The following is a 21,329-nucleotide window of genomic DNA, read 5'->3' as shown; positions in this document are numbered from 1 at the left end:
CTCTTTCTACTGTGCCTTCAGCCCAAAGTTTCATAATTGGACAACTGAAATTAGACAGAATTTTACTAAGCATTTCTGTCTTACCCTCTTCTGTACCCCAATGCCATATCAATGATAGTCAGCCACACTCTGGTTACATCCCATTGCAGAAAGAATAAATACTTGAAATTGAGCCATATCATGTAATTCTTTTGGAAACTGAAGTCATGAAGATAAAAGTATTGGCTCAACCATAAACAGATGGCTAACCTCAATGAATCTTTCTTCAGTAGGGCCTGCCACACAGAAGGGCTCCTTACACCACATCCCAACATGAACTGAACTGAGACCAAGCTTCAGGTACTGAAGACATGCTAGTGAAAGTATGCTGTTTATAGTCTTCCATGTCTCCAGTCTAATCCCCAGCAAGACAAAGTGAAATAAACAGGTGTGCACACGCCATACTGAAAATGATGGAAGAAAGAAAGATTTTCCCTTTTATTATCTTAGAAAATCAGAATGTGAGAGTGGCTTGCTCTCTCTCTCTCTCACTAATTATTCAGTTTTTAGTCCTGCTGTCTCACAAAGCTAATACTTAATTTTGTTTTTACCAAACAAATGTATACAGTCGAAACCATGACAATACGGCTGTTTCTCTAAGACAGCATATATCATTTTGGAACTCTATCTCCCTTCCCTTTCTCTCCTCAGCAATGTGTCATTAACCCCCAGACCACGTATCATGCTGACAGAATCTGTATCAACAACATACAGGTTAAAAAAAAGGTAAAGGAGACTGAACATGTTCAGTGCAGCTTTAGATACAGTGCTCATCCAGGCAGAAAACAGTGTGTCAGTTCTGTGTCAGAGACTGCCTAAGCACGGGGGACAGTGAACAAAATCATCCCTGCCCTCAAGGAGCTGACAGTCCAGTGGAGAACAGAGCTATTCAAATAAAAATAACTGGTGGTCCCAAGGAAGGCTGGCAGATTAAAGAGCAAGGTTATAAAAAGTGCCACCGTCAGCAGAGGCAGAAGGCTATGCTAACACACCTTGCTGTCACCAACACCCCAAACACTGTTTGCCAGCCATATAAACTCATTTATTTAAAGTCTGCAACTCTCAGAATATGAAGTTTTCCAGAAAGTCAGCATGGTTTTGGGAGTCAATTTTCCATAACCATGCCAAATAATTTCTGATGTCACAAAAGGCCAAACATAAGGAACCCCACCTGAGTTTGTCTTCAATCCTTGAAGTTGGCAGAAAGAAATCAATAAAAAAGCCCAACACTTACCACATAATAAAATCTTTTTGCAAGGGTATGTATGAATATTATTTTGGCTACAGCTGCAGTTCCATACAGACAAACGGAGACATAGAAGTGGTTATACCATGAGAGGGACTGTCCAATAAGGGAGATGAACACTGCTATAATGAGAACTGTAACCAAGCTGGTAAACCAGCTTATCAGAGTGATGCCAAGTCCACAGAAGAAGTCCTTTGTGTAGGTAGCAGCTGACAGAGAGAAAACAAGAGTAGTGATCACTATCTTTATCAAATCAATTTCACAACCAGTTAGTAGAATTAAAGGAGCAAACATTAAAACAAAATTTACCACTATAGTTGAAAATACTAAAATTTCCTAGGGGTAAGGTTTGTTAAACATTACAACAAGGAAAGTATCAGTGAATAAAATTCAAGTATGAACATTTGCTGAGAGTCTGTAGGTACAAAAGACCCAAAGAGGTTAAGTCTTCAGGAAAAGTTCAGATATATTCCTGACTGGAAAAGGGAGTCATCTTGATTTTTATAACCTCTGGAATGTTTTGTGTATTGAAATAACAGCAAAAATGGAAGGCAAAGTTACATATAAAATTTTACCAAAATAAACTAACACAGGAAGAGAAGCAGCATGAGAAAATAACCAGTGATTAAGGAATATTTAAATAGCTGCTAAATATCTGACCTGCTAACAGCACACACTAACTTAAGACTAAAATAGTTCAAGCAGAAGCAGACCAGTTTAACCAGAAGCAGTTCATGCATACTCTAGAACAGGGTGCTACTGGTCTGCAATGTAGACAACACTTTTTAAGGGGACTCTTCACTAAAAGTCAATCTTTACAAACCATTTTCTACAAGCTTTCGAAGTACTTTCATGAAGTGCATAAGTACATAAAAATTGCATGCTTCACCAAGACTAAAAGTATACTGAGCATATCAACCTGATACTCATTTAGAAATTTCTTCAGTTCAGTTGCTCAGTCGTATCCAACTCTTTGCAACACCATGGACTGCAGCATGCCAGGCTTCCCTGTCCATCACCAACTCCCAGAGCTTGCTCAAACTCATGTCCACCAAGCAGGTAATGCCATCCAACCATCTCATCCTCTGTCATCTCCTTCTCCTCCTGCCTTCAGTCTTCCCCAGCATCAGGGCCTTTTCCAGTGAGTCAGTTCTTCACATCAGGTGGTCAAAGGATTGCAGTTTTAGCTTCAGCATCAGTCCTTCCAATGAATATTCAGGACCAATTTCCTTTAGGATTGACTAGTTTGATCTCCTTGCAGTCCAAGGGACTCAACAAAAGAATCTTCTCCAACACCACAGTTCAAAAGCATCAGTTCTTCACTGCTCAGCTTTCCTTATGGTCCCAACTCTCACATCCATGCACGACTACTGGAAAAACCATAGCTTTGACTAGATGGACCTTTGTCAGCAAAGGAATGTCTCTTCTTAATATGATGTCTAACTTTGTCATAGCTTTTCTTCCAAGGAGCAAGCATCTTTTAATTTCATGGCTGCAGTCACCATCTGCAGTGATTTTGGAGCCCAAGAAAATAAAGTCAGTCACTGATCCATCGTTTCCCCATCTATTTGCCATGAAGTGATGGGACCACATGCCATGATCTTAGTTTCTTGAATGTTGAGTTTTAAGCCAGCTTTTTCCCTCTCCTCTTTCACTTTCATTAAGAGGCTCTTTAGTTCCTCTTCACTTTCTGCCATAAGGGTGGTGTTATCTGCATATCCGAGGTTATTGATATTTCTCCCAGCAATCTTGATTCCAGTTTGTGCTTCATCCAGCCCAGCGTTTCACATGATGTACTCTGCATATAAGTTAAATAAGCAGGGTGAAAGTATACAGCCTTGACATACTCCTTTCCCAATTTGGAACCAGTCTGTTGTTCCATGTCCAGTTCTAACTGTTGCTTCTTGATGTGCATACAGATTTCTTAGGAGGCAGGTAAGGTTGGCAGAGGTATTCCCATCTCTTAAAGAATTTTTCCATAATTTGTTGTGATCCACACAGTGAAAGGCTTTGGTGTAGTCAATAAAGCAGAAGTAGATGTTTTTCTGGAACTCTCTTGCTTTTTCTATCCAACAGATACTGGCAATTTGATCTCTGGTTCCTCTACCGTTTTCTAAATCCAGCCTGAACATCTTGGAAGTTCTCGGATCATATCCTGTTGAAGCCTCACTTGGAGAATTCTGAGCACTACTTTGCTAGCGTGTGAGATGAGTGCAATTGTGCAGTAGTTTGAACATTCTTTAGCACTGCCTTTCTTTGGGATTGGAATGAAAACTGACCTTTTCCAGTCCTGTGGCCATTACTGAGTTTTCCAAATTTCCTGGCATACTGAGTCCAACACTTTCACAGCATCATCTTTTAGGATCTGAAATAGCTCAACTGTCACCTCCACTAGCTTTGTTAGTAATTATGCTTCCTAAAGCCGACTTGACTTCAACTCCAGGATAGCTGGCTCTAGGTGAGTGATCATACCATCGCGGTTATCAAGACCTTTTCTGTATAATTCTTCTGTATATTCTTACCATTTCTTCTTAATATCTTCTGCTTCTGTTAGGTCCATACCATTTCTGTCCTTTATGTAAGAAATTTCTTACAACAGTGTAAATCAAATGTTATTTTTCTTAAGATTTGTAACTTCTTGTAAAGATACAAGAAAAGTGCCAAAAAACTTTAGGTAAACTCTATACCCACCCAGTATTGTAGTTTTAGAGGAAAATACTTACTCTTATATTTGGGATACAGTAATTTCCTTCCCAGGTATAAAACAACAGCCATTACCACCATATAGTTAATTATTGAGCCAACACGAGACGGGTAGGCGATGACGAACAGGCCAAGCACGTCAAAGAAGACCATGTTTCCATGTTGATACTTAGAAGAAGAAGCCAACATATCAGATGTAGCTAGATATTTAAGAACTGCTAAAATGTTGTCACCTATTAGTAAAAAGAAATGAAAGGTAACAAAGTTGAATAAACCATCCACTGTTGGAGTCAAGGAGTACCTAGAAAGACTATGAACAAAAACAGCTTTCTACCATCCTACTGTTCTCCCCAATTTTTCTTACTAAATATCTTTTATAAAGTCTATGCCCTCTATGCTGTTTCTTCTCTGCTTTGAAGCTCAGTGACCTGGTCTTCATCCTTTTTCTTCTATTTGTTATAGCTACTCCTTGACCAACTGTACCCTAGCTGGTGACAAATCCAACAGCTATTTCTCAGTCTCTATTCATTTAATATATACTTAATGTAGCGGACACTGCTCTGACATAGAAATTCAGTGGGGAACCAAGAACCTCAAGAAGCTCACAGACACCAAACAAGTTATTACACGTGTGTTAAGAATTAATAAGGACTTCCCTGCTGGTCCAGTGGTTAAGAATGCACCTTGCAATGCAGGGCATGCAGGTTCAACCCCTGTTCAGGGAACTAAGGTCCCACATTCCCACATGCCATGCGGCAACTAAGTCCTCATGCTGCACATATACTGAGCCCAACCTCTGGAGCCTGCGCCCACAGCTGAAGCCTGCATGCCCCAATGAAAGATCCCTGTGTCCCGCAACTAAGACCCGATGTAGCTGAATAAATAAATATTTAAAAAATAATAATAATAAGGAACGTCGAGAAAGTGCCCTAAGAACATATCAGGGAGACTAGCGGAGTTGGAGAAATCAAGGAAGCACCCGAGCAAGTGAATTTCTAGCTAAAGGATAGAGAGGAGCTACAATGGGGGAGAGATTTTGTTTAGAGACCTGTGTAGATAAAGGCCCTGAGGAGGGGAAAAACGTCCAGAGTGAGGAGTGAGAGTGTTTTGCAATGAAGCTGGAGAGCAGGCTGAGTCATTGTCAGGCAGAAGCTAGCACCTCAGAGGCCATCATAAGTATCTGTTACATCAATCAATGACTGAGTTTAAACTATAATGAAGAACTGTAAGAAGCTGTGAATGGCTGGCGTATCTTCCTGATGCTCATTCCATCCTGGACTTTCTCTTCTTTTCACTGAAGACACCACACTGTCTCACTGTGGGATTTCTTTCATTGGCTCTCCTGCCGCCTTCAAATGCGTCTTCCCCTAAGCTCAGGTTTGTTTCACTCTTCCAAAAACCATTTCCATTCTCCAGACTTCTGTGGTTTTGACTATGCCTTTAAGTTCCAAACCCAGATACCCAGTTCTGCCATGGTCCCTAATGGTATATCTACATTTTCATCTGGTCAGTTCACAAACACCCTCTGTCTCGTGTCTGACAGAGTTCACAGCCTCTTTCCCCTCCTCACTACTGCTCTGAGCGAGAGCCACCTTCCCATGTCCAATTATGGTCAGTGGTGTCATCTCTCCCCAGCCAGCCAGGCTTTACCCTCTGAGGTCTTCTTTGCTGCCATCCATCTGATTCATCCCTGCTATATAAGCTATCAAGTCTTGTTGAGTTTTCATTCAAAATGTACCTAGTTTTCCACCCTTGCTTTCATGTCTGTCTTTTGCCAGCACTACAGTCTAGGTCCTCCATATTCCACACTAAAATTGCTGTTGGAACAGCCCTGACTCTTGGCTCTCTCCCCTTCTCTCCCATACACTCCATACTGCATCACCAGACTGACAGCATTTTAAACCATCATTCATTCACATATGCAGGCCTTTAATGATTTCTTATTCCTACAGCATCCGCTTGCTGACTTTTAAAGCCATCTACAGCTTTCTCTACCCTCATACACTTCTGCCTCACTTCCCACTATGTCTAAAAATGCAACCTCCATTCACACTGTAGTCTAACAGTCCTCACCACAAACAAGCCCTACTCACACAGAGCTCTTACTCGAACAGGCTCTTTCCCACTGTGCCAAATCCTAACTCTTTGCAAGGCTCAGCCTCAGACTCGCCTCCCCTGACTACTACTGATGTCTCTGGAAAACATTTTTAACTCCCCTGTCCTGACACCTGTCCTATATAACTGGCTCACCATCCTCACCACCCAACCTTGGATCAATGTAACTTTTCCATACCTGGGCAAGTTGCCCAAATATGTGCTTGTGCCACCTCCAATGTACAGCTTCCTTTCTGGCTACACTCTCAATACTCAGCAATGTTTCCATAACCCTAGGTCAACTCCCTTTCAAATTCCTCATAATGAATAGTCTCACGTTCTTAACTGCTAAACTAGACTTCAAGGCTAAAATTCAAAGCCTCGTCTAACTCCAAAGCCCCACTTCATTCACACCATACACTGTCTCCCTACTGCACAAGACACAGTATCTGTAGGCTCACAGGTCATCCATAATCTTCCATCTTAATATCAAAAGTCTAAATGAGAATACCAACCTGCTCTCTGAATGGAATCTGTTAGAATTCTGTCCGCTGTGTCATACTTGGTGTGATAAATGTATCCATTCTCAATAAAAGCTAAGTCTATTCCTAAGACATACAGAAAAGAAACCAAAAGTCATTTTACTTTAAAGATCGACCTCAAGTTAAGGCTTCTTTGTTTAATGTATTAAATTCCTAAAAGACATCAAAGCAGCAGCATGACTGCTTTGTCACATTCATGAAGGAATGATGAAATTCTCACAAAACCTAGAGCTATGGTACATAATTCAACATACAATGACTAGGGCATTACAAGTCACACAGCAAGGAGTAGGAATGCTGGCATGGGAGGTCATCAAAACTTTGCCATCTACATCCTTGCCAGGCCAGAGCCAAATTTTAACTTTAAATAAGCTGTACAAGCCCCGAGGGCAGTTGGCAAAGCAAGGTAACAATGAAGAAGACCCCTGAAGGATCTGTTACCATCTTTTGGGGATGAAGTGCTGAACACTTCTCCCCTGTTCCTCTGTCACACTGTGGGCCGAGATGACACGTTCCAGAAAAAGGAAGCATTTAAAGTAAATTGGAGTTTAAAAGAAAAGGGGACTATCAGCAACTCTCTTTCAGTGAGTCAGAATATACAGTTCTCACATAAAAATCTGCTCTCAGAAAACACTGCTGACTCACAAACTTCCAAAAAGTAAGTCTTGCTTTTGATTAACCATGGTCACAGAAAAGTCCGTAACAATTGACAATACCTGGAATGTTCCCAAAATCCCTGTAGATCCGGAAGTCAGTATCTGAAGGAATGATTCCACTCTGGAAAACCTCCTGAGCCACCACTGAAGCAAACGGGTGTTTAGCTGCTGAGACATAAGCTTGGACCAACCAAGGATTTTCAGGACCTGAAATGAAACATGACAACAATATGAGGTTAATCTGGAATTTTTTTTTAACATACATAAAATAGTTACTATGGTGATTTGGGGAGATAGGTCAAGAGTTTTGTTTTTTAATCCTCTTTTCTATATTTTCCAACATTTCTTTGATAAATGTGTATGATTCTTTTAAATGAAAAATAACCTTATGGAAAACAAAATTGCTTTTAATAATAAGATAACAGCACTATAAAAAGTTTAAGTTTAAAAATGAAAAAACACTCACAAGCCCATCATCCAAAGATAACTATTATCATTTTTATGTCTTCGACTTATGTATGACTAATAAATGTATGTGTGTACACAGATGTACTGATAGGGTATGTATAATCTTTACGTTTCTCTTTCACTTAACATTGTACTAAACACATTCCTATGTTGCTAGTTATTACAATGATTATTTCAGATATTACAATGATCATGGTCCAGTGGTTAAGAATCCACCTTTCAATGCAGGAGATGCAGGTTCAATTCCTTGTCAAGCAATTGAGCTTCCATGTGCTGCAGGGCAACTAAGCCCGCACACAACAACTAGAGAGCCTGCACGTTGCAGTGAAAAGATGCCCCCTGCCACAACTAAGACCCAACGCAGCCAGATAATTTTTAAATGATCGTTTTAATAACTGCATAATTACTGAATATATCATAAAGTTCCTTATTATTGCACATAACTTTTATCATTATTAATAATTCCACATTAACATCTCCATGCATATATAGTTTTTTCTATATTTCCATGGTCCACCTCTCCCATTAACTTTGGCCCTGAGAGCACTATATCCCTGATGGGGGCTTCTTCAGCCTGGATACCAGGATGAATAAGACACATGGAACATAGTAACCATGGGATGTAGCTGCAGTTACCCAGGAACCAGAATGTAACATGAGCAACAAATAAACCTTTGCTGTTGTAATCCACTGAGATTCAGGGGCTGTATATTACAACTAAATTTAGCAAAAAGTTATCTAAGGTTGACAGATCAAGTAACTTCCTTTCAGAGAATCCAAGAATATTAACATTTTTATAACTTTGTAACCAGATATCAATTTGCTTTCCTACAGGGAAAAAAAAAAAACAAAACCATAAATGGTGGAGGTTAGAAGGGGTGAAAAAACACTACAGAATCAGATACCTAGGTGACCCAGATGCTGGAGTTACCAGGCATGAATTTTAAAATAAATATTAATTATTCAAAAATACAGATGATAGCAAGGGTATCACTAGACAAGTACAAACTATTCACAGAGAGAGAGTGTGTCAAATAGAAACCCTAGAACTGAAAATAATAACTGCTGTTAAGAATTTTAATACATACATAGCTTAATACAAAGGTAAAAACAGCAGAAGAAAAATGATAGATCCAGAAAATTAAAGCACAAAAGGAAATAGGGATAGGAAACTCAAAAATGCTTATAAAACATATGGGATAGAGTGAAAAGGTCTAACGTGAGTAAATGGAATCCCAGAGGAAGGGGAGAACGGGAATCGAAGCAATGTTTAAAAGAAGTTAAGGCCAATAATTTCTGAAAACTTACAGGAAACATCAAGCTATGAATTCAAAAGGCCCTAGAAAGCCCAAACAAGATAAACATAAAGAAAAACATACTCAGCATCAGGCTCTTTGCTTTTGAATACCACTATCCACTAAAAGAACTAGTTCTCCCTAGCTACTGCTACTGCTGCTAAGTCACTTCAGTCGTGTCCGACTCTGTGCGACCCCATAGACAGCAGCCTACCAGGCTCCCTAGCCCCTGGCATTCTCCAGGCAAGAACACTGGAGTGGGTTGCCATTTCCTTCTCCAGTGCATGAAAGTGAAACGTGAAAAGTGAAGAGTGAAAATGAAAGTGAAGTCGCTCAGGCATCTCCGACTCTCAGCGACCCCATGGACTACAGCCCACCAGGCTCCCTCGTCCATGGGATTTTTCAGGCAAGAGTACTGGAGTGGGGTGCCATTGCCTTCTCCGAGTTCTCCCTAGAGATATGCCCAATTCCAAATCTGAGGCTAGGAAAATACTCAGAAGTGGGAACATCTTGTGCCAGAAAGGAAGTGCTCAAACATGTCAAGAGATGTGTCAAAAGGACAGGTACCAGCTGAAGGGACTGCCATTGGCCTGAACTGGATCAAGTCATGCATTAGAATGGTTATAACAGAATATAAAATCCATAAAATAAAACACATGAAAAACACTGAAATAAACATACACACATAAGGGAGAAGCTTTACAAGGAGCTGAGAGAAGAAGAGAAGTGAAAGGCAAAGAAGAAAAGGAAAGATATACCCAACTGAATGTAGAGTTCCAGAGAATAGCAAGAAGAAATAAGAAAGCCTTCTTAAGTGAAAAGTGTAAAGAAATAGAGGAAAACAACAGAATGGGAAAGACTGCAGATCCCATCAAGAAAACCGGAGATGCCAAGGGAACATTTCATGCAAAGATGGGCATAAAGGACAGAAATGGCAAGGACCTAACAGAAGCAGAGGACGTGGAAAGAATAAACAGAAGAACTACATGAAAAAAGTCTTAATGACACAGATAAACACAATGGTATGGTTAACCACCTAGAGCCAGACATCCCGGAGTGTGAAGTCAAGTGGGCCTTAGAAAGCATTACTACAAATAAAGCTACTGGAGGTGGCGGAATTCGAACTGAGCTAATTAAAATCCAAAGATGATTCTGTTAAAGTGCTGCACTCAACAAGTTAGCAAATTTGGAAAACTCAGCAGTGGCCACAGGATTGGAAAAATGTCAGTTTTCATTCCAATTCCAAGAAGAGCAATGCCGAAGAATGTCCAAACTACCACACAATTGCACTCATTTCATATGCTAGCAAAGTAATGCTCAAAATCCTTCAAGCTGGGTTTCAACAGTACATGAACTGAGAACTTCTAGATGTACAAGCTGGATTCAGAAAAGGTAGAGGAGCCCTAGATCAAACTGCAACATCCGTCGGATCATAGAAAAAGCAAGGGAATACGAAAAGACATCTACTTCTGCTTAATTCACTACGCCAAAGCCTTTGACTGTGTGGATCACAACAAACTGTGGAAAAATTCTTCAAGAAATGGGAATACCAGAACACGTTACCTGTCACCTGTGAAACCTGTATGCAGGACAAGAAGCAACAGTTAGAACTGGACATGGAACAATGGACTCATTCAAACTTGAGAACAGAGTATGTCAAAGCTATATATTGTCACCCTGTTTATTTAACTTATACGCAGAGAACATCAAGAGAAATGGTGAGCTGGATGAATCACAAGCTGGAATCAAGACTTCTGGGAGAAATATTAACAACCTCAGATATGCAGAAGATACCACTCTAATGACAGAAAGCAAAGAGAAACTAAAGAGCTTCTTAATGAGGATGAAAAAGGAGAGTGAAAAAGCTGGCTTCAAACTAAACATTCAAACAACGAAGATCATGGCATCTGGTCCTATCACTTCGTGGCAAATAGATGGGGGACAAAGTGAAAACAGTGGCAGATTTTATTTTCTTGAGATCCAAAATCAGTGTGGACAGTGACTGCAGCCAGGAAATTAAAAAGACGCTTGCTCCTTGGAAGAAGAGCTATGACAAACCCAGGGAGTGTATTAAAAAGAGACATCACTTTGCCAACAAAGGTCCGTAAAGTCAAAGCTATGCTTTTCCCAGTAGTCATATATGATGTGAAAGTTGGACCATAAAGAAGGCTGAGCACCAAAGAATTGATACATTCAACTGTGGAGCTGGAGAAAACTCTTCAGAGTCCCTTGGACAGCATGGAGATCAAACCAATCAATCCTAAAGGAAATCAACCCTGAATATTCACTAGAAGGACTGATGCGGAAGCTGAAGCTCCAATACTTTGGCCACCTGATGCGAAGAGCTGACTCACTGAAAAAGACTCTAAAGTTGGGAAAGATTGAAGGCAGGAGGAAAAGAGGAAGACAGAGGATGAGATGGTTAGATGGCATCACGGACTCGATGGACATGAGTTTGAGCAAGCTCTGGGAGTTGGTGACAGACAGGGAAGCCTGGCGTGCTGCAGTCCATGAGGTCACAAAGAGTCAGACACGACTGAAAGACTGAACTGGACTGGACTGTAGCCAGTCAATTGCTAATAAATTATTATTTGCTGTTTATTTTCTATGTATTTTAGACTATGGAAATGATGTTAGACAAAAAGCAAATTTGAGCAGTTTTCTTATTTGACTTCAAATAGGTCATAAAGCAGCAGAGACAACTCACAACATCAACAATGCATGTGGCTCAGGAACTGCTAATGAGCGTACAGTACAGTGGTGGTTCAAGAAGTTTTGCAAAGGAGATGAGAGCCTTGAAAGTAAGAAGCACAGTGGCTGGCCATCAGAAGTTGACAACAACCATCTGAGAAGATCATTGAAACTGATCCTCTTTTAACTTGAAACTGATCCTCTTATAACTACACAAGAAGTTGTCCAAGAACTCAATGTCAACCATTCTATGGTCATTTGGCATTTGAAGCAAATTGGAGAGGTGAAAAAGCTCAGTAATTGGGTGCCTCATGAGTTGACTACATCTATTTCTGCTTTATTGACTATGCCAAAGCCTTTGAATGTGTGGATCACAATAAACTGTGGAAAATTCTTAAAGAGATGGGAATACAAGACCACCTGACCTGCCTCCTGAGAAATCTGTATGCAGATCAGGAAGCAAGTTAGAACTGGACATGGAACAACAGACTGTTTCAAATAGGGAAAGGAGTATGTCAAGGCTGTATATTGTCACCCTGCTTATTTAACTTATATGAAGAGTACATCATGAGAAACGCTGGGCTGGATGAAGCACAATATGGAATCAAGACTGCTGGGAGAAATATCAATAACCTCAGATACGCAGATGACACCACCCTTATGGCAGAAAGTGAAGAAGAACTAAAGAGCCTCTTAATGAAAGTGAAAGAGGACAGTGAAAAAGCTTTAAGTGTTGGCTATGAAGACCTACAAGACCTTCTAGAACTAACACCCAGAAAAGATGTCCTTTTCATTATAGGGGACTGGAATGCAAAAGTAGGAAGTCAAGAAACACCTGGCGTAACAGGCAAGTTTGGCCTTGGAGTACAGAATGAAGCAGGGCAAAGGCTAATAGAGTTTTGCCACGAGAATGCAGTGGTAACAGCAAACACCCTATTCCAACAACACAAGAGAAGACTCTACACGTGGACATCACCAGATGGTCAACACCGAAATCAGAATGATTATATTCTTTGCAGCCAAAGATGGAGAAGCTCTATACAGTCAGCAAAAACAAGACCGGGAGCAGACTGTGGCTCGGATCATGAACTGCTTATTGCCAAATTCAGACTTAAATTGAAGAAAGTAGGGAAAACCACTAGACCATTAGGGATGACCTAGATCAAATCCCTTATGAGTATACAGTGGAAGTGACAAATAGATTTAAGGGACTAGACCTGATAGACAGAGTGCCTGATGAACTATGGACAGAGGTTTGTGACATTGTACAGGAGACAGGGATCAAGATCATCCCCATGGAAAAGAAATGCAAAAAAGCAAAATGGCTGTATGAGGAGGCCTTACGGATAGCTGGGAAGAGAAGAGAAGCGAAAAGCAAAGGAGAAAAGGAAAGATATTCCCATCTGAATGCAGAGTTCCAAAGAATAGCAAGGAGAGATAAGAAAGCCTTCCTCAGCGATCAGTGCAAAGAAATAGAGGAAAACAACAGATTGGGAAAGACTAGAGATCTCTTCAAGAAAATTAGAGATACCAACGGAACATTTCATGCAAGATGGGCTTGATAAAGGACAGAAATAGTATGGACCTAACAGAAGCAGAAGATATTAAGAAGAGGTGGCAAGAATACACAGAAGAACTGTACAAAAAAGATCTTCACGACCCAGATAATCACAATGGTGTGATCACTCACCTAGAGCCAGACATCCTGGAATGTGAAGTCAAGTGGGCCTTAGAAAGCGTCACTACGAACAAAGCTAGTGGAGGTGATGGAATTCCAGTTGAGCTATTTCAAATCCTCAAAGGTGATGCTGTGAAAGTGCTGCACTCGATATGCCAGCAAATTTGGAAAACTCAGCAGTGGCCACAGGACTGGAAGAGGTGAGTCTTCGTTCCAATCCCAAAGAAAGGCAATGCCAAAGAATGCTCAAACTACCACACAATTGCACTCATCTCACATGCTAGTAAAGTAATGCTCAAATTTCTCCAAGCCAGGCTTCAGCAATACGTGAACCGTGAACTTCCAGATGTTCAAGCTGGTTTTAGAAAAGGCAGAGGAACCAGAGATCAAATTGCCAATATCCGCTGGATCATCGAAAAAGCAAGAGAGTTCCAGAAAAACATCTATTTCTGCTTTATTGACTATGCCAAAGCCTTTGACTGTGTGGATCACAATAAACTGTGGAAAATTCTGAAAGAGATGGGAATACCAGACCATCTGACCTGCCTCTTGAGAAACCTGTATGCAGGTCAGGAAGCAACAGTTAGAACTGGACATGGAACAACAGACTGGTTCCAAATAGGAAAAGGAGTACGTCAAAGCTGTATATTGTCACCGTGCTTATTTAACTTATATGCAGAGTACATCATGAGAAACGCTGGGCTGGAAGAAACACAAGCTGGAATCAAGATTGCCGGGAGAAATATCAATAACCTCAGATATGCGGATGACACCACCCTTATGGCAGAAAGTGAAGAAGAACTAAAGAGCCTCTTGATGAAGGTGAAAGAGGAGAGTGAAAAAGTTGGCTTAAAGCTCAACATTCAGAAAACTAAGATCATGGCATCTGGTTCCATCACATCATGGGAAATAGATGGGGAAACAGTGGAAACAGTGTCAGACTTTATTTTTTTGGGCTCCAAAATCACTGCTGATGGTGACTGCAGCCATGAAATTAAAAGATACTTACTCCTTGGAAGGAAGGTTATGGCCAACCTAGATAGCATATTTAAAAGCAGACACATTACTTTGCCAACAAAAGTACGTCTAGTCAAGGCTATGGTTTTTCCAGTGGTCATGTATGGATGTGAGAGTTGGACGGTGAAGAAAGCTGAGCGCCGAAGAATTGATGCTTTTGAACTGTGGTGTTGGAGAAGACTCTTGCGAGTCCCTTGGACTGCACAGAGATCCAACCAGTCCATCCTAAAGGAGATCAATCCTGGGCGTTCATTGGAAGGTCTGATGTTGAAGCTGAAACTCCAATACTTTGGCCACCTCATGCGAAGGGTTGACTCATTGGAAAAGACCCTAATGCTGGGTAGGATTAGGGGCGGGAGGAGAAGGGGACGACAGAGGATGAGATGGTTGGATGGCATAACCAACTTGATGCACATGGGTTTGGGTGGACTCCGGGAGTTGGTGATGGACAGAGAGGCCTGGTGTGCTGCAATTCATGGGGTCGCAAAGAGTCGGACACGACTGAGCGACTGAACTGAACTAAACTAAAGCTCAACACTCAGAAAACTAAGATCATGGCATCTAGTCCCATCACTTCATGGCAAATAGATGGGAAACAGTGGCAGACTTTATTTTCTTGGGCTCCAAAATCACTGCAGATGGTGACTGCAGCCATGAAATTAAAAGACACTTGCTCCTTGGAAGAAAAGTTATGACCAACCTAGACAGCATATTAAAAAGCAGAGACGTTCCTTTGCCAACAAAGGTCCATCTAGTCAAAGCTATGGTTTTTCCAGCAGTCATGTATGGATGTGAGAGTTGGACTATAAAGAAAGCTGAGCACCAAAGAATTGATGCTTTAGAACTGTGGTGTTGAAGAAGACTCTTGTGAGTCCCTTGGATTGCAAAGAGATCCAACCAGTCCATCCTAAAGGAAATCAGTCCTGAATATTCATTGGAAAGACTCATGTCGAAGCTGAAACTCCAATACTTTGGCCACCTGATGCGAAGAACTGACTCACTGGTAAAAACCCTGATGTTGGGAAAGATTGAAGGCAGGAAAAGAAGGGGATGACAGAGAATGAGATGGTTGGATGGGATCACTGACTCAATGGACATGAGTTTGAGTAAACTCCAGGAGTTGGTGATGGACAGTGAGGCCTGGCATGCTGCAGTCCATGGGGTCGCAAAGAGTCAGACGTGACTGAGAGACTGAACTGAACTGAGTTGACTGCAAATCAAAAACATCATTTTGAAATGTTGTTAACTGAGTTGACTGCAAATCAAAAACATCATTTTGAAATGTTGTTCTTCTCTTATTCTGTACAACAATAATGAACAATTTCTCAATCAGATTGTGACTGCAACAAAAAGTGGATTTTATACAACCAGAGACAACCAGCTCAGTGGCTAGACCAAAATGAAGCTCTGAAGCACATCCCAAAGCCAAATTTGCACCAAAAATAGGTCACGGTCACTGTTTGGTGGTCTGCTGCCTGTCTGATCCACTAGTTTTCTGAATCCTAGCGAAACCATTACATCTGAGATGTATGCTCAGCAAATTGATGAGATACACCAAAAACTGCAGTGTCTGCAGCTGGCACTGTTCAACAGAACAGGCCCAATTCTTCTCCACCACATCACCTGTCCACTCATTGCACAATCAACACTTCAAAAGTTGAGCGAGTTGGGTTACGAACTTTTGCCTCATTTGCCATATTCACCTGACATCTCACCAATTGACTACCAATTCTTCAAGCATCTCAACAACTTTTTGCAGGGAAAATGCTTCCACAACCAGAAGTACACAGAAAATGCTCTCCAAGAGTTTATTGAATTCAAAAGAGCGGATTTTTATGCTATAGGAATAAACTTATTTCCTGTTGGCAAAAACGTACTGACCCTGATGGTTCCTATTTTTATTTCCTGTTGGCAAAAATGTATTGACTGTAATGGTTCCTATTTTATTAATAAAGATGTGTTTTAGCCTAATTATACTGATTTAAAATTCAGGGTCCGAAACCACAGTTACTTCTGCACCAACCTAGTATTTGAGAAAGGGCAGGTGGAAAACTTCTGGGAGCATGTGGCCAGAGTCTATCCTCTTTCACATATTGAAGTTAGATGGGTACTGATTTTATAATAATTATGTTCACACATATTTTTTACTTGTGTGTTATGTAATGATTGTGATACATCAAAATATCTCTGCTGTTTGATCCTGAATTGGAACTCAGATTGAAAACAGCTAAAATGTTATCAGAACAATAGAAATCTAAATATGCAGTTTAATTCACTGACAGTTTTATATTAATATCATACTTTCTGAATATGATAAATATACCGTTATTGAAGGAACATAAACCTTGTTCTTTATATACTGAGATGATTACATTGAGATTTTCAATTGAGATGGTAATGTGATGAACTACACAGAGTGACTTTCAAATATTAAGCATCTTCACATACCATTAGTAAAAAATCAGGATACATAATCATTCCACAAAACCAGACACATTTCTATACATAAATGAGCTATCAGAAAAAGAAATTTAGAGAACAATCCCATTTCCAATTGTACTAAAAAGAATAAAAGACCAAAGAACAAATTAACCAAGGAGGTGAAAGACACATACACTGAAAACTTGAAGACACTGATGAGAGAGACTGAAGATAACGCAGATAAGTGGAAGGAATTGTCTGCTCACAGATTAGCTAAATGCAGAGTTCCAGAGAACAGCAGAGAGAGAAAAGAAGGCCTTCTTCAATGAACAATACAAAGAAATAGAGGAAAACAGAGTAAGGGTAAGACTAGAGACCTCATCGAGAAAATTGGAAATAGCAAAGCAACATTTCATCCAAAGATGGGCACAATAAAGGATAGAAACTGTAAAGACCTAATAGAAGCAGAAGAGATTGAAAATATCCGGAAAGAATACACAGAAGAACTGTACAAAAAGAGATCTTAATGACCCAGATAACCACATTGGTGTAGTCTGTCATTCAGAGCCAGACATTCTGGAGTGTGAAGTCAAGTGGGCCGTAGGAAGCACTGCTGTCAATAACGCTTGGAGGAGATGGAATTCCAGCAGAGCTATTTAAAAACCTTAAAAGATGATGCTGTTAAAGTGCTGCGCTCAATATGTCAGCAAATTTGGAAAACCCAGCAGTGGCCACAGGACTAGAAAAGGTCAATCCTCATCCCAATTCCCAAGAAGAGCAGCACTAAAGAATGTTCAAAACACTGGACAGCTGCACTCATCTCCCATGCTGGTAAGGTTATGCTCAAAATCCTCCAAGCTAGGCTTCAGCATTACATGAACCGAGAACTTCCAGATGTTCAAGCTGGGTTTAGAAAAGGCAGAGGAACCAGAGATCAAATTGCCAATATTTGATGGATCATAAGAAAGCAAGGGAATTCCATAAAAACATCTACTTCTGCGTAATTGACTACACTAAAACCTTTGACTGTGTGGATCATAACAAACTGCGGAAAATTCTTAAAGAGCTAGGAATACCAGACCATCTTACCTGCTTCCTGAGAAACCTGTATGCAGGTCAAGAAGCAACAGTTACAGCCTTCTACGGAACAATGGACTGGTTCAGGATTGAGAAAGGAGTATGTCAAGGCTGTTTATTGTTACCCTATTTAAGTTATATGCAGAGCACATCATGCAAAATGCCAGGCTGGATGAGTTACAAGCTGGAATCAAGATTGGTAGGAGAAATATCAACAACCTCAGATATGTAGATGATACCACTCTATGGCACAAAGCAAAGAGGAACTAAAAAGCTGGCTTAAAACTCTATTAAAAAAACTAAGATCAAGGCATCTGGTCCCATCACTTCATGGCAAATAGAAGGGGAAAAGGTGGAAGCAGTGAAATATTTCCTCTCCTTGGAATCTAAAATCACTGTAGACGGTGACTGCAGCAATGAAATTAGAAGAAAATTGCTTCTTGGCCGGAAAGCTATGACAAAACGTATACAATGTGTTAAAAACCAGTCTTTGCTTTTTAAGTAATGTCTTATCACTTCACCAACAAGGTTCTGTATAGGCAAGGCTGCGGTCTTTCCAGTAGTCAAGTACAGCTATGAGAACTGGACAATAAAGAAGGTAGAGCACCAAAAAATAGATTCTTTCGAATAGTGGTGCTGGAGAAGACTCTTTAGAGTTCCTTGGAAAGCAAGGAGATCAAACCAGTCACTCTTAAAGGAAATCAACCCTGAATACTCTTTGGAAGGACTGATGCTAAAGCTGAAGCTCCAATACTTTGGCCACCTGATGCAAACAGCCAACTCATTGGAAAAGTCCTTGATACTGGGAAAGACTGAAGGCAGAAAGAGAAGATGGCAACAGAGGATGACATGGTTGGATGCTATCACTGATTCACTGGACATGAACTTAGGCAAATTCTGGGAGATAATGAGGGACAGGGAAGACTGGTGTGCTGCAGCCCATGGGGTCCCAAAGAGTCAGACACAACTTGGCAATTGAACAACACAGATTAGAAAAATTAATATTGGTAAAATACCCATGCTACACTAGGTAATCTATAGATTCAATGCAATCCCTATCAAAATGCCAATGGCATTTCTCACAGAAATAGAACAAACAATTCTAAAATTTGTATAGAATCATAGAAGACCCCAAATAGCCAAAGCAACTTTAAGCAAGAAGAATAAAGCTGGAGACATCACACTTCTTGATTGCAAACTGTATGACAAAGCTCTTGTCATGAAAACAGTATGATATTGGCTTAAAAACAGAAACACAGATCAGTGAAACAGAACAGAGAATTCAGAAGTAACTCCACACATATATGGCCAATTAATTAACAACAACGAGCCAAGAATATACAGTGGGTAAGGAACAGTGTTTGAAACAAATGGTATTGGGAAAACTGAACTGCCACACACAAAATAATGGAAATGAACAACTGTATTATACTATACACAAAACTAACTCAAAATGGGTTAAAAACTGAATACAGAAAACTGAAATCATACAATTCCAAGGAGAAAACATAGGTAGTGAGCTCCTTGACATTGGTCTTGCTGATGTTTTGGATTTCACAAAAGCAACAACAAAAGCAAAAAATAAACAAGCAGTGCTACAATAAAATAAAAAGCCTCAGTGCAGCAAAGAAAATCATCAACAAAATGAAAAGGCAGTGTACTGAATGAGAGAAAATATTTGCAAACCATATATATGATAAAGGGTTAATATCTAAAATATAAAGAACTCATACAAATCAAGAGCAAAATAAAAAATCCCAAACAATCTGATTAAAAAATGGGCACAGGACTTGAATAGACACTTGTCTAACGATGATAAACAGATGCCTAAGATGTACTTAAATGGTGCTCAACATCACTAATCATCAGGTATATGCAGATCAAAACCACAGTGACATATCACTTCATACCTGTCAGCACGGCTGTTATCAAAGATAAGAAATAAGTGTTTGTAAGGATGTGGAGAAATGGGAATCCTTGTGCACTGTTGATGGCAAAGTAGACTAGTGCTTCCACTAGGGAAAACAGTATAGAAGTTCCTCAAAAAATTAAAAACTATATGATTCTCCTTCTGGGTGTTTATCCAAAAGAAACAAAAACGAACTCAAAAAGATATCTGCACCCCCATATGCACTGGAGCATTATTTAAAATAGCCAAGACACGGAAACAACCTGCATCCATCAACAGATGCATGGATAAGGAAAATGTGTGTGTATGTGTATATACACACACACACACACACCCATTATCATATAGTTGCAAATTTTTTTCTTCCACACACACACTGGAATATCATTCAGCCCATCCTAAATGAAGTCAGTCAGAAAGAGAAAGATAAACACCATTTGATCTCACATGGAATCCTGACCCCTCCCCTGAGGAAAGGACTTCATAGATACAGACAACAGACTGTGGTTGCCAGATATGGGGGGAGGGGAATGGGGGAAATGGGTGAAGGTGGTCAAAAGGTACAAACTTCCAGTCATAAAATAAGTAAGTTACAGGGACATAATGTGTGTACAGCATGGGGACTCAATTTAATAATACTGTATTGCATACTTGAAAGTTGCTAAGAGACTTGTGGACACAGCAGGGGAAGGAAAGAGTAGGATAAAGTGAGAGTGTAGCGCTGACATATATACACTACCATATGTAAAACAGCTAGTGGGAGGCTGCTGTATAACACGGGGAGCTTAGCTCAGTGCTCTGTAATGACCCAGAGGGGTGGGATGGGGTATGGGAAGTAGGCTCAACATGGAGGGGGTATACGTATACTTATAGTTGATTCATGTTGTTGTATAGAAGAAATTAACACAACACTGTCAAGCAATTATCTTCCAATTTTAATTTTAACAAAGTTGCTAAGAAAACAGATCTTAAACATTCTCAACGTAAGAAAAAAAATCTGCATCTGTATGGTAATGGATGTTAACTGGACTTACTGATGATCATTTTGCAACACATACAAATACTGGGTCACTATGTTGTACACCTGAAAGGTGAAAAATCTTATATTCCTGAAATAAGCTCAACCTTGTTGGATCCATTATCTTTTTTGTAAGTACACATATACATATAAATACACATATTGATACATGGCTGGATTCAGTTTGCTAATTTTTTTTTCTTAGGATTTTTGCATCTCAGCATGGCATTTATTTACCAAAACTATCTACCAAAGCTGAGACTACACACACCTTATGACTCAGTAGTTTCACTAAGAAATGTGCATACACAAACATATATACTAAAGACACTCATTAAGAATGTTCATAAGACCACTCATAAGAGCCAAAGCCTAGAAACAATCTAACATCACTAGTAGAATGGATATTCTTGTCAATGGAGTATTATTTGGCAATGACAGAGAATGAACTAAACGTAACACAGATGAATCTTAC

At 40.0% G+C, this 21,329-nt stretch overlaps 2 protein-coding genes across 4 annotated transcripts in view; one reads left to right on the top strand and one right to left on the bottom strand.

Moving 5' to 3' along the window:
• RIC1 (RIC1 partner of RAB6A GEF complex) overlaps nucleotides 1–3,572 on the top strand; it is a 158,769-nt gene extending 155,197 nt beyond the window's left edge. The window contains exon 28 of the transcript XR_014056881.1: nucleotides 3,362–3,572. The gene's annotated coding sequence lies outside the window, so the exon portion shown is untranslated. The remainder of the gene's footprint in view (nucleotides 1–3,361) is intronic.
• The window catches only part of ERMP1 (endoplasmic reticulum metallopeptidase 1), a 59,110-nt gene that overhangs the window by 24,926 nt on the left and 12,855 nt on the right, over nucleotides 1–21,329 (bottom strand). For all 3 annotated transcript variants that reach the window (XR_014056953.1, XM_081501123.1, XM_081501134.1), the window contains exons 5-8: nucleotides 7,341–7,487; nucleotides 6,598–6,690; nucleotides 4,009–4,221; nucleotides 1,274–1,494 (exon numbers count right to left, since the gene is read on the bottom strand). Coding sequence is in view for 2 of the 3 variants with exons in the window: in XM_081501123.1 (XP_081357249.1) it covers nucleotides 1,274–1,494; nucleotides 4,009–4,221; nucleotides 6,598–6,690; nucleotides 7,341–7,487 (674 nt within the window). In the remaining variant the exon portion in view is untranslated. The remainder of the gene's footprint in view (nucleotides 1–1,273; nucleotides 1,495–4,008; nucleotides 4,222–6,597; nucleotides 6,691–7,340; nucleotides 7,488–21,329) is intronic.

The sequence above is a fragment of the Giraffa tippelskirchi genome, chromosome 1 (assembly GCF_054371585.1).
Source record: "Giraffa tippelskirchi isolate mGirTip1 chromosome 1, T2T-mGirTip1v1.2.pri, whole genome shotgun sequence".
Classification (NCBI taxonomy): domain Eukaryota; kingdom Metazoa; phylum Chordata; class Mammalia; order Artiodactyla; family Giraffidae; genus Giraffa; species Giraffa tippelskirchi.
Note: the sequence above shows the minus strand (reverse complement) of the source record. Positions and strands in the feature narration are given on the sequence as shown.